This window comes from Condylura cristata, unplaced genomic scaffold, assembly GCF_000260355.1.
Source record: "Condylura cristata isolate star-nosed mole 26May11 unplaced genomic scaffold, ConCri1.0 scaffold00014, whole genome shotgun sequence".
Lineage (NCBI taxonomy): Eukaryota > Metazoa > Chordata > Mammalia > Eulipotyphla > Talpidae > Condylura > Condylura cristata.
The window spans coordinates 34,903,919-34,917,939 of record NW_004567115.1 but is presented as its reverse complement, the minus strand read 5'-3'; the positions used below and the strand labels follow the sequence as shown (position 1 = coordinate 34,917,939).

At 33.2% G+C, this 14,021-nt stretch overlaps 1 protein-coding gene across 3 annotated transcripts in view; it reads right to left on the bottom strand.

Annotated features, from left to right (window-relative positions):
• Nucleotides 1–14,021, bottom strand: part of MICU3 (mitochondrial calcium uptake family, member 3) — a 75,256-nt gene that overhangs the window by 14,398 nt on the left and 46,837 nt on the right. For 2 of the 3 annotated variants that reach the window (XM_012724966.1, XM_012724968.1), the window contains 4 exons: nucleotides 11,768–11,806; nucleotides 7,283–7,378; nucleotides 1,611–1,711; nucleotides 951–1,122 (listed from right to left, as the gene is read on the bottom strand). In XM_012724966.1, the coding sequence (XP_012580420.1) occupies nucleotides 951–1,122; nucleotides 1,611–1,711; nucleotides 7,283–7,378; nucleotides 11,768–11,806 (408 nt within the window). The remainder of the gene's footprint in view (nucleotides 1–950; nucleotides 1,123–1,610; nucleotides 1,712–7,282; nucleotides 7,379–11,767; nucleotides 11,807–14,021) is intronic. The other variant, XM_012724969.1, reaches the window with a different exon arrangement.

The window sequence follows — 14,021 nt, the reverse complement described above, 5'->3', positions numbered from 1 at the left end:
AAAAGATTCTTTACGGTTTTCTAAATAATACCTGGCATCTGAACACAACAGTACAATTTTAATATTTCTTTTTATGGAAGTATCTATGAATTGAAAAAAAATCAGTTTAATATGTAAAGTGATAAAAGTCTCTAGATGAAAATTTTATAAACTAATGGCCAAATGAATCAAATCCTCTTTTTCTCATTCCCTAGGAATCCTGGAGAAACGTTAGCAGTGCCACAGTGTATCCATTTTAAACGAAGTCAAACTATTTGCAAGTTTTTCTTGGTTAGATGAATTTGATCCTTGTACAAACACAAATAGAAGGCTATATACCCAAAACATCCCATGCTTGAAAGGGTACTTGTAACACCAGTTCTATTTGGTTGCAATGATGCATTCAAATACCACTAGATAATGCAACTTAACTGCTCAGAATTGCTGACAACACATTTGCTACTAAACAAATAGACAATCAGTTGTCTCATGTTCTTAACCATTCATGTCATCCAAATCCTTTGGGAAACCTCACTTCAACTACCGATAAGATCACTCACTCATCAATGTCTGTCTGCAAATGACCTTTTATTAAGGATACTACAGAAATGAATAAAGTGTAACTAAACGGATGTCTATAAACTTTTATATGAAGTGATGTATTTACAGTAAGCAAAGCATATAGTTCAGATTTCTCATTATAAATAACATAATTTGAATAAAACTGCTAATAACCTTAAGGGTTTTCAGTGCATCTAAGAAAAATATGTGCACTTACCTAGAATAAATCACTTAGTTAAAAAAAATTAACCTGAACACTTAGGACACAGATGGGGAAAAAATGAAATAAATCTGAAGTATCTATTAATCCACAGAAGAGTAAAAGCACTAACAAAAGATCACTGTATTTTATATTACCTAAATAATTAAAGATAACAACATGTAACAAAGTAAGTACTGGAAAACTATACCTTCTCTTCAGGTATACTGTAACGCACATTTTCCAAAAATACTGATGTATTTTCCACATTTGTATATCGTAAGAGAATATGAGCAAAATCTTCTTCACTGATAGTATTCATCCCATTAGAATAGGAAAGGAATTCTATTTCCAGAACTTCTGTTTGGAGGTTATCCATGAATCTATGACAAAAATATGTAATGAATAAGGTAAATGAAGGGTGATGGTCACAGATCATTCACAGCCTCTCAGGAGCCTGGCTTTCTCATCTGTAAAGTGTGGTTAACAAAAATGCCTGCAGGGTAACCACGAGATTAAAGGAGTTAAGGTGTAGTACCTAGCGATTACTATAGTAAACGCTAAATAAATGCTTATTGTTATTATTATGCTGTGGCTTGTGGAGACTATGGCATTTGTGGCATATTTCCTTTAGAAAGCGAAAGAAATAATCAGTCCAAATTATCCAGACCTTTTTTTATAATTCCCTTACACTGCTCAGGGTAGTTTCTGGTGTACCGTACTAATGACAACAAATGTATGTTATCAAAGTAAATTCAGTTGGATGAAAGCTACACAAGTTGTCAATCACCACACTAGATGATTCAGAAGAGCTTTCTGACTTTAACATGTTAACATGTATTTTCGGTACAAATATAAAAATGAAGCTCACCTATAAAAATCTTCAAAGTTGAGTTCAGCTTTTCCTTTCTTTCCAAAAAAGTGTACAAGAAGTGTAGTATCTGTTACTAAACTTGTAATGTCATCAGCACGCTTAAAAAAAGTCACAACTGAAAGATTAGACAAAACAATATCCAAAATCCTTCAACATCTAATGTCAAGAATATATCACCATTAGCATGAAAAGCCCAAGGCTGTACTTATAAATGACATTACAGCTCAAAGTTCAAAATCTGAAAAGAGAAATAAATATAAACCAATTGATCTTCATCCTCCCTCCAAATTTATTTTTATTTATATACATTTTCCACCATTGTTCATTTTTTTAATGTTTGCTTTCTTTTCTCAGCTGTACTCCCCATCGAATTCCCACCACCAGTTCACCCATGCACCATCACCACAGTCCCTTGTTTTCTTCCTACCCTCGCTCCCCCAAACTTAAAGATATAATTATCCTTAAGAACTTTTCAAACTCAAATTATACATATAGGGGATCTATATTCTAAATTATCTAAAACAATCAAAATCCCTTTGTCGTTACATAAATATTTTATTATATTTAAGTAGTTTGGTTTGAATTTTCCTAATCCAACTGAAAATGTTTTTTTAAAAAATGTTCCAGAGATAAATTCTTCAGCTATATTGAACAGATGGAGCTGATGAATGAATGGCCTTAAGCTTCACAAAACAGCTTCCTTTAACCAGGGCACTTTCCTGTTGTATTCACATTTATGATACTTTGAGAGGGTATTTGTGAAAGAGAAGCTATAGTAACATTACTTTGGAATTTAGATCACCTGTAATTTTTTCAAAGTCTTACATTAGTTTTTGAATGGACAAGAAATTCAGATTTTTTTTCTTTCCCCATTCAACTCGATAAACCAAGTTCCAACAAGTATATTCTTAAAAATAAATAAGTCTTTATGAAGTTTAATAGCTTATAAAAATCTTTTCTTCGAATATAGCTTTAAAGGTTATCCTTTCTTTACCCTCCACCCCCTTTTTTTCTTCTTCATTTGCTCATTAACTCAGACCTATCATAAACTCAGGTACAAAAGCAATAAAATTCAAACTACTGTGTCCATGTAAAGGTACACCTTTGAAATATATTACTTCTTGGTCAGAATTCTTATAGTCCTTTGCGGAAAACAGAAAGCATATTCTGCTTTGTAAGGCTCATCTTATTATATGTCTCATAACACAAAGTCTTCATCTCACACATCTTCCACCACTAAATTTTAGCAGCCCTTTGATTCCCTGTACTCCTCGTCCCAGCTTCTCGTGAGCATAGCTATTTTATTCCTTAAAACATCTATGTGATCTTTAATTCCCTTCTCCCTAGACCAAACACTATTCTCCTTTAACAACAAGTATGGATTATATTTACAGCTTACATCTTCTAATTGGTCTTTTCTTCTCCAACATTCCTTACCCCAGCCCCCCCTTAATTTTATGGCAGCAACATGATTTACAACACTGTGCTTCAGAGGTACAGGGTGAAGTCTTCAGGTGTGTCACCCCACTCACCACTAAAACAACAGTAATCCTCCAACAGTCCACCGGGACCCTTCCACTCTTCCCTTTCCAGCCTTCTTCTCCCCATGTGGCCTGAATTCTACAGAAAAGTTTCTATGGGTTGTTGTTGGTTTGGTTTTGACTGACTCTGCTTTAGTTTTCTGTAACCACCAGATATTACTCTTTCTCCTTCTGACTCATTTCACTTAGCATTATTCCCTTCAGTTCTATCCATGCTGCTGCAGATGGCAAGAGGTCATCTTTTTTTTTTTTTTTTTTTACTATTATTCCATTATTTGTATACACTGTATCTTAATCCACACATCTGTCTTTGGGCTCTTGGGTTGATACCATTAAGTTGATTAAATGGTGACTGCAATTGAACATGGGAGTGGTAATATCCCTTCTAGTCTTTTTCCATTCTTTTTTGCATACAAATGAAGTAAGCAAAATATCTTATGGGTAGTCATAAGATACTCTGGATAAAAACATGAGACCTTTGGGGTTGGATATTTCATGCAAATTATAGATATTGAGCCTAATCAGTTCACCTTATCCATGAACAGCTGAAACTGCTAGGAGGCTATTTAAAAAGGCATGATTAAATGAAGCAAGGGGGCCCTCCTGGTGGGGCTGCAGGTTCGAGCACAGCACTGCAAGGTAGCATCAGCCATTTCAGTGCAGGTTCTGATCCCAGGCCCCTGAGGTGATCCACATGGAGGGGCAGGCCTTTCCTGACCCACCCACTGCTCCCCTCAGCAGTGTGCTTCATCAGTCTGCCTGTTCAGCTCCCCACCCTGTTTCTAGTGAATCCTCTCACCGCCCCTGCACCTCTGGCCTGTATCCCAGTTCTGTATGCATATATAAATCTTTAAAAAATATATAAATCAAGCAATAGAGTGGAGGCTCTAGCCATCTAACATGTATAAATCACTTAACACTAAAACTGACATGCTGGAAATGCTCAATGAATGCTATTTACTTTTTCCAACTTGAAATATATGAATAACTGAAAAAAGGACTAGACAAAGATAGAAAAGATGACAGTTTTGAAGCTTAATGCAAAAGAGAGAATTTTATATAGTACACTATTAGTTCCTTTTTGTTACTGAAACTAGACATTATTAGAGATCTGGAAAAAAAAAAAAAAGCCCTAAAATGAGAGGTTACAAGAACACCAAAAGTTAATGAACCCAGATAACATAATTATGGCATGTTTTTCTTTAGTGCTATGATGTCCTTTACTTCAAAAAAAATAATAAACTGAAATGAGGTGACTTTGTTTTATACAGATTTTAAATAATGACCTCATTCAACCAGTTTTTCTCATGGTCCTTAGCAGAGCAGATCTTCATTTACAGTCTTTCATCATCAAAATCTTATTAGACTTAGGTTGCACTTATCCAGATAATCCAGAACTCACAGAGGCATAAGTAACAGTTTGACATTAGAGAAAAAAAAATTTGAAAATGGAAATGGCGAAAACTCCCCACCCCATCATTCAGTGAGACAAGTACTACGGGTAGTCATTGAAAACTACACCAGGGCCTCGGTATCCTAGCAGTCTTATATAACAAACCACAGGAGAGTTTAGACAAAAATAGAGACTTTATCCCTTTGATTCTGTGCTCATTGTTAAAATAAAATAAATTCAGGTGTTTTCATAACAAAGCAAGAAAAAGCCACAAAAGAACACCACAAGCCATTCACATGAAAGGCCATTATCTAACTTTGCTTTGATTAAAATACTGTTAAATTATTTGACCAAAATATACACACACTTTAATAAATTTGCATTAGTAAAAATGTGCTAAACTACAAAAATACAGTGGGGAGCAGCGGATGGGTCAGGAGGTCTGCCATGCTATGTGGGTCACCTCTCTGGCCAGGGATCAAACTTGTGCTTCATAGTGCTGTGCTTTTTTTTTTTTTTAAAGATTTATTTATTTGTGCATACAGAACTGGGGTACAGGCCAGAGGCTCAGGGGCGGCAAGAGGCTTCACCAGAGACAGAGTGGGGAGCAGAACAGGCAGATCGACGAAGTACACTGCTGAGGGGAGCAGCGGGCGGGTCAGGAGAGGTCTGCCACACCATGTGGTCACCTCCGGGGCAGGCGGGAATCGAACTTACGCGGAAGCGGCTTTAGATTCTCAGTGCTGTGCTTTAACCTGCTGCGCCACCAGGGAGGGCTATAGTGCTGTGCTTTTAACCTGTTGCACCACCAGCAAGGGTCATTTTTTCAATATATTCCTATGATCACAATGTAATAATAACTTTATCAAGCTCTGTCAAAGAATCGGCAAAAATTTTCAAACTCTTGATTTGTTGATAAAGTTTTTGAATAATCTATTGAAACTTTTTTAGAATAAGTAAACTTTAAAGGAAATAAGATTTTAAATTTCATTTGTAAAACTCAGAATAAGTTTTCTAAATCTGCTATTTATAGAATGTATCAACAGCTGCATGATAGGTACAGCTGCATGATAGGTTTATATTGTACTGTGAATTTGTTAATTTATCTAGAAAGGAGTATCAACTAAAGTATATTTGAATTTTAATTAAAACTTTTTTGCTCTAACTGAAAAAACTGTGGGTAGAAGCAATTCTGCAGTAAGAATATGAGGCCAATCTCAAACTTACAATATTTACCTCAATTATTACATTTTAAATATGAGACAAATATATGTATGTATATACACACATACACAAATATATTTACACGCTTTCTTTCTGAACCAATTTGAATCCTGAAATACTGATACTATAAAAAATGTTACATTTATAGTAATCTATAGGGACTTAACAATGAGTTTTAACTTAACTCATTCTCAATTATCCTCTCTAATGTGAAAGCACACTAACAGTGGTAATCCCCAAATAATTATTTTGCTTTGGAATACAATGTAAGTTTTCTTCTTTCTTCCGTCCATTAGATTTATTTACATGTTGTATGGGTTAGTTCATTCATTAATTTAGCACTTTATGACTATAGCATGGCTCAGTTGCAGTGAATAGCATGCTGGTATACTAGCGCTAAAGAGAAAAAAAAGGGGCTTCATTTATGGGGTTTGCCTATTTCTTTGGTATTAATATTTCCATCATGCCACGGTCAAGGTTCCAACGGGATATATCACAGAATGTTAACTTGGGCAGAGATTTGCGGAATTAGTGCTGACAAGCTAGTTGCAGGAAGCCAGCACATCTCTGATACAGGAACAAACATCTTCAAAAGATCTTACATATATTCTTTGAGTGTATATTAGAACTGACTGGCCTTTTAATATTGAATCTTCCCAGATTTGAATTAAATCTGACAACTTATTAGAAGATTTTGTCTAAGTATGTGAAATTCTGGCAGAGCTAGGTAAGATTAGAGAAAGATTGGAGACTGAGAGTTCTGGTTTATGGAGAGACTCGTGATATGACTCTTAATTTGAAGTGAGCCCAGGGCTGGTTTGTAGGAACTCTCATAAACGTAAAGCAGCATTTACTCTATAAGATTTAGCCCATCTTTGAAAGTGATAAATCCCTTTTAACAGTGTCATAGTGAGAATGGGGTGGTGGGAGCGTCTACCTGAGTACAGTAATAAGGTCTTTTATTTGAAAACAATGAGTTAACTGTCAGTCTACTTTTATTTTCTATGTATTTGCAATCCTCAACGATGTAAATTTTTCCTCCATTTGATGAATGACTGCTCCTACCACACCTCCCTCATGTTCTGTCCTTGGTAAACCACTTTCTATTAATATTTTCAAAATGTTCATATCTACCATAATTAAAGTATCAGTTACCTTTTACCAAGCAAAAAAAAAAAAATTAGAACTTCATACAACATTGCAAATCATAGGGTCAAATGATTCACTAAATTAATTATATAACAGTGTTGTCACATTTCCTAAAAGTAAAAACAAAATTCCTTTTAATTAAGTTGGAAATTCATGTTTTCTGCAATTAAGTTGATTTAAAATAGACCTTGCAGCCCCTGCCAGCACGTTAACATATTCAAGTGTACCATTAGGAATTGCTGCTTTCCTGAAGAAAAGGAAAATATAAAATATAATTTTATCACTGTAACTCTAAAGTGAAATGAGGACTAGATGAACAACATGGCAAATAGTACAAGGTCCTGGCCAAGATTTAATTATACCTCTGCAAGATCTGAAAAGAGTGCTTGGCTTGTATTACGCCTCAGAGTATCCCAATAGCTTCGGGAGACGAGTTCCTCAGCATCTGTTTTAAGTACCTGTAGAAGTTTTAAGAAGCACAACTGAAATCTAAAGAATAGTCACAAAGAATGATAATTTATACACTTTAAATCTGTTCTAGCCAACCTTGAAAGAAAAGAAAACACATTAGCTTACCTTTTTTGTTTTCTCCTTAACACAACAGTATTATATTACACTGCTGGTAAACCCAGGATATTTTCAAAGGTGTAATGGTATATAACCACTATTTCTAAGTACAATGTGGCTTTGTCAAAAAGAATGACATTCTTCATCCCCTCCCCCATGTTCTTGCATTGAAACATGCGTAACTTCTAAGAAAAGTGCAAAATAAAAGTTTATTCACACTCTAAGTGAAGTAAACTCATTTGGAGATCTGGGGTCATTTTAGAACAGCCTATAAAAACCATGCTTCATTTAGAAACAAATTATTGTTGGCTTGCATACATCATGTAAATGCATCAAAGAAGCAAAATGACTATATCCAATCTTCAGAGAAACAAAATTTACATTAATCATAAAACTTGTCAAAAAGAAACATGCCAGTTAAAGCTAAACCACTCAAAACTATTCGGGGTTTTAGCAGGTGTGTCCATTGTTATAGATAATGTATTTTCTTCCTATTACAAGGACAGAATACTAGTTTCTAACTCAATATTGGATAGTTTGAAGAAGGCAATATCAAGATTAAGAAATCTAGTATAATTATCTTATAAAAACATAGAACTACAGGTTTTGGTGGCTCTGTATCAACAAAATAATTAAATGCAGTTTTTGTCAGGATTTATCAGGGAAAGATCTCACAGGTTCTCAGGTTCAGTGTTCCTTCAGTTATTATTGTAAGGAGAAAATGCTGCACGATGTATACAGGAATGAGTGGCTGATAATAAATTTTGGGGGGTCTCAATTTTTAAAAGTCCAGCACCACCAGTAAATTATTATGCATCTGAGAATTATTTAAAAGATCTACGTTTGAATTCATTATTATTAACTACAAAACACTGTCCACTGCCTGTATTTTAATAGTCTTAATAAAATGTCAATAACAGTCTTTAGTGGCAATCACTTAAACACAGACATATACTGCAAGTACAAATGTAGCAATATGGTAGAATTTGCTCTTCGCCCCTCTAGTGATTAAATAAGCTTAGTTAAATTAAATTTGGTCACTATAACCTAAATTTGTACAATTAGCTGAGTATAGAACACAGTACATTTCTATTATATAGGTATGGCAGAACTTTGATAAATGGTAGGTACATTAAATTTTTCGCAGATATTATATATGTATTCTGAATACAGATTTATTTTTTAATCATAACTTAATGGTTAGTTATGGCTAAACAAGATGGTTGTTAAACAATCGAATTAGAAAATAAGGTTTATTACACTACATCATTATTAGGAGTGTAACAGGAAATGATTCGCTTTATGAAGACATGTCTCCTCTCTACTTCTAGACAGTGGTCACTGTCTTAATTAATTAAACACACACACACAACACAAACATATGAGTAGTGGCATTAAAAACATTTATAATACATTAAAGGATAAAACTGGTTTCACAGACTATACTGACATGGATCTCTAGAAATATTTTCTGAGCACAGAAAAGAATACCACACAGATATAGACTGATTATCTGTGAGTAGTAGAATTAAGATTTTTATTTTCTTTCTTTTATTCTCTTGTATTTTAATAATGAACCTATCAGAATAAAATACAAATTTTAAACAAAGAAATTGTAGAACATACAAATACAATACCATTTTGGCATATGGAGACAAGAAAGGATGTAACAGCTTAATATGAATAATTCTTTCCTGCAGGTAGCTTTCCTTCTTTTCATTTGGCTCCAAAGATTAAGTTATGCCAGAATACATAACTGAATTGTTGTTAACTGATCATATTTATTTTTGTTTTCTCTTACATAGTCTTTATAAAGTTTCTAAAAGAAGGGACAATATTCTTATAGCAAGTACTATCATTCTTTTGTTGAGGAAATAATATATAAAATCAACAGGAAAAACAGCTAATGCATCATGATTTTCCTGACATAGATATTGATTCCCATATTCCCATACTGGCTCTTGAGGAGCCAGTATTTAATTTTTAATTAATGACCTGGATTACAATGTTAAGAGAATGAATGAAGTTAAGATAATGATTTTTTTAAATATGCAAAACTAGTAGAAAACTTTTAATACCAGAAAAAATTAGTAGGATATTTAAAATAAGATTAGTCATGAAAGTCAGAGCAGATTTTAATAGCAAAAAGTATAAAACAAATAAAAACCAGAATATATGCATACAGGCTACAAAAAGACTGACAGGAGAAAATGCCCAAACATAACTCAACATTATGAGGTTATAAAATAAATACTATAATGCTTTGATAAATAGTAGGGTAACGTGCAAAGGCTTCCTGAAGTCACCTCAGAGTCTGGTTTCTGTTCTAGTTTTTGGCCTCCTTACCACAATGGTAAGTTAGGTAAAGATCTTTATTAAAAGAAGACACAGTAGCCCCATGGATGAGCACACAGGCAAAATAATGTCCTTAATGTATTTCTTTAAGGTATGTTTTTTTTTTTTTTGGTCTGAGTTTGTTTGTAGAATTTCATAGGAGTTCTGCCTTCATAGTATAAGTCAAGAAGGCCACTGTCTTTCATGAAGAAACGTCTTCTAAAGGTAGAATCCTACGTTATATTCAGGTCTATGAATTGTACTCATATGAGACACTTTAACATTCCAGTTGACTTACAATTCTGGAAACTAGCAGATCATTGTCAATTAACTACTAATATACAATTTTATACATAAGTCAATAATATTTAATATAAATTTTAGACTGAATTTCCCCCTAATTTAAGAAATTCTTTTATGTTTCTTTTTTTTTTTAAAGAATCATTCCTTTCTGAGCAATTTTTTTTTCTATTAGAGGAAAATAGTATTATCAGTTGGTTATCCAACTAAAGTAAGGGAATAAAAAAATCATATTGTCAATACTTATAAAAAAACAGTTAACATTAGTTTATGTTCTCAATGGATAAAAAGATGTACATTAAAATAAATAATAACAAAACATACATCACAATAAAATATAAAATTATAAACTTTCATATTATATGAGCATAACGTAAATGAAATGTACCATTTAAATCTGCTTCTCAATATTATTCTCTTAATACCTTAGTGACTACAATTTGTATATATTAAACTAGAGGCATAGTAGTTCTTTCCTTTAACAATAATACTTCATAATATATCTTTTACAAAACCATAGATCATCTACATGAAAATTATTTATGAGTTTAAAGGAAAAGAAAAAAATGCCATGGTTAGAAAAATGACTCATGCAATGACATATTAAATTAGGAAATAAAGGAATAAACATTACTAACAATTATTAAGTTTCACAGGACATATGGCATATGAGATTTTTATCTTATACATTCTTACCATTTTTTGAAAGTTACTGTTAATTAACAGAATCCTTTAAAATTTTAAAGAAAGTGGTAGGTCTTATTTAAGGAAGTGAATTTTATAGGAAAAAATTTAAATATTTTGTTTTGAAATACTTTGTATTTCAGCAGGATAATACGGAGTCAGTCATTCTGTACTCAAGGGCTTCTTACAGGTGGAATTTGTATAAGTTGAGGGATTTTTCTAAGTGACATAAGGATTCTTGAGCAAATTAAAAATGATCTGTCTATGTTTATACTCAAAAGTGGCTGTTCATGTCCTTAGTTGTTTAGTAGCTGGGCTAACAATAAGCTCTGACTTTCCAGGAGAAAAAGAGGTTAGTACAGTAAGAACACATTTGGTAGGTCATTTGCAGAACTTCCAATCTTTTCAGGGCAAGAGTCTGAAAATGATAATCCTCTTTGAGAAATAGCATAATGCACTGATGTTGTAAACATATTAGAGCCAACTTACTCCAAGTTTTGGCAATAAGCTGGGGGAAGTACTGAAAACTAAGAACAGCCTGTCCACTCACATAGTTATTTACTAGAAACGAGAAAGGACTATATATCAGATGGATAGGGCTCCTTAAAATATCTGTCAGCAGGAGCACAGACCGAGATATGTCCCATGATTTGTACTTAATTCTTCAAATACTGTCAGAAATGTGTAAAATTTTGATGACTGCAGCAAAGATTTCGCTGTTGTGATTATTCAACTCACCTCTCCCTTATTTTATATCTACATATACCGTATTGCTCTGTATAGCTTAGTCTTCTCATCAATCTAGGGAGGAAATACAAAATTTTTGCTTGATTGAACCTATTATATTCAATAAATTCCTAAACATTATAAAAATCAGGTAGAGCTTTATATAAAAAATAACACCATCAAGTATAACAGGCAAGGGCTAGTCACATAAGGAACGTGGAAAGTATTGTACATACACTATTAGTAGGAGAATGGTATCCGTAAAGTTGAAGACGCTGACATAGAGCACAAAGGGCCAAATGAAGTGTCACATTTCAGAATGAACCCAAGTATAGCAAAAGAAAAAAGATGACAAAATAATCAATTAGGAAGGGCAAATCATTATGCTACAGTCTATATAGAGCACAAATACAATACAAGTAGGATAAATATTAAAGATGAGTAGCAAAGTTTTTAAAATCATACAGTTAAACATTACATGAATTTGTGCTCATTTCAATCATTTCCATAAACTTTCTTATAGAACTACTGTTTCGAGCAAAACATGGTCCCTTTTAAGAATGTGGTATTTAGGCATGCTTCAGCAATTTTACATGGAATAGGGAAAAAAATTGAAAGGTAGCAATATGGCAGTGGAAATGGTAGTGGAATCTTGTTCTGCTTTTACTAGTTCTATGATATTATACAAGTGAATTTACCTCTCTAAGACAGTTTTCTCATCTGGTAGACAGGTATAATACTTACCTGAGAGAAATTAAGGAGTCAACATTTATAATGGATGTAGCACAGAGCTCAGCATATAAATATCCCAAGAAAACATTTCCTTCTGAAGCATGGTTTTACTTTGGTATGTACCTATTTCTAAAATTAGTTCTGATTTAACTTCTATTTTGATATGTAAATACTCAACTCGAAGACACTGTGTTGTACTGGTTAAGTGAGAGCTGTAAGCCTCACAGTTACCTAGTTTTTTTGCGGCTGCCTGTTTTAGCTCACTTCACCACCTGTAACAAATCACTTGTGATCATTAGGCGCAGTAGCCCAATCGTCCAGCTAGAAACAGCCTCCAAGAGATGACGGATCCCTTGTTCAGGATCACCGAGGCCAGGAAAGGCACAGCTACTTCCCAACTCTGGACATTTGGCCACTAAGCCTGTGCTACACTCTCCTGACTGTAATCCACGTATTTTCACTGTAAAAAAGTTCAGTTGCTTTAAAACTCAAAAATCTCATCCATTCAGATTTACCTTATTAATGTGACAACTGTGAACAGTAAATTACCACTAATAATTGTTATTATCAAACCTAGTACTGAACATTTGTAGAGAGTTCATTGTCATAGAGTGCTACTTAGTTCAGAGCTTATGTATGCTAATGATTACTTCTGAACTGTCTTAAGGAAAAGTTCTGAAGGCTAAAAAACATAACTGAGATTTCAGGAGCACGATTTAACGTATGTAATAAAAATACCTCTGAGGTACTTGAGGAGATCCGAGATTTTACATATGAACAAGTCGTGTGAGTTACTTTTACCTGTTGTTTTAAAACAAATGTCTTCCTCCATATATTTTCTAGAGAATACTTCACTGTTGTATATTGAAATAAAATAATTTAAGGTATGCTGATGTAAATGAGATTTCATAATTCAGCTGGACTTTCTCCAATTAATCCTAGTCAATGATATTTTTATTATATCGCCATTTGATGTTTGCATTAGACTTACTGTACCCTGGCTGCAATGAAATTCAGAACTGAATACTGCACTGATAATGCAGCATTCGCCAGTGTGTGCTGTCTGCGGCTGCTTTTCCCATTTTTCTCTCCCTATGTTACTTGAGTTATGTACTTAAGTAAATGCTAATGTTTAGGACAGTATTGCATTTTTAGTGGAAGATCCATTAAGTCCTTCCTGGAAGTAGCAAAAATAAACAAAGAAAGCAGTTTATAAAGCAGTTTTAATTTTTTTTTCATTGAAATATTACCTACTTTATCACTGAGCTAAAACAAAAGATTCATTACATAATTCAATCTCCTAAATGATATTTTATTATATATAACATGTCTGTTCAATCAATGATAGCTACCCTACCAAAATCAAAATAACTGTTTATCTTTCAATATAGAAGAGATTATCCATAGAAGATAAAATGGGTATTCAACTCTTTAGTCTTGTTTGCTAAGATTTTAAAACATTTTTTAAAAATTAGGGATTAACTCAAACAGGATTTATTAACTACAACTTGAAAACCATGAGAACTAAATTAGAGAACTCCTACTGTCCCTCATAATACCTGACTAACATTAATAATTTCTTGAGTTTTTAAGAGTATCTTCCATAACTTTTTTCAATTAGTATATATAGTGGGGGAACCAATAAATATTGATAATTATAGTTTTATCTATAATTATATAATTATGATTACATAGTTGAATATGAATATATATTTCATAATCCTAATAACCCTAATAATCCTGTATATCAATATAAAT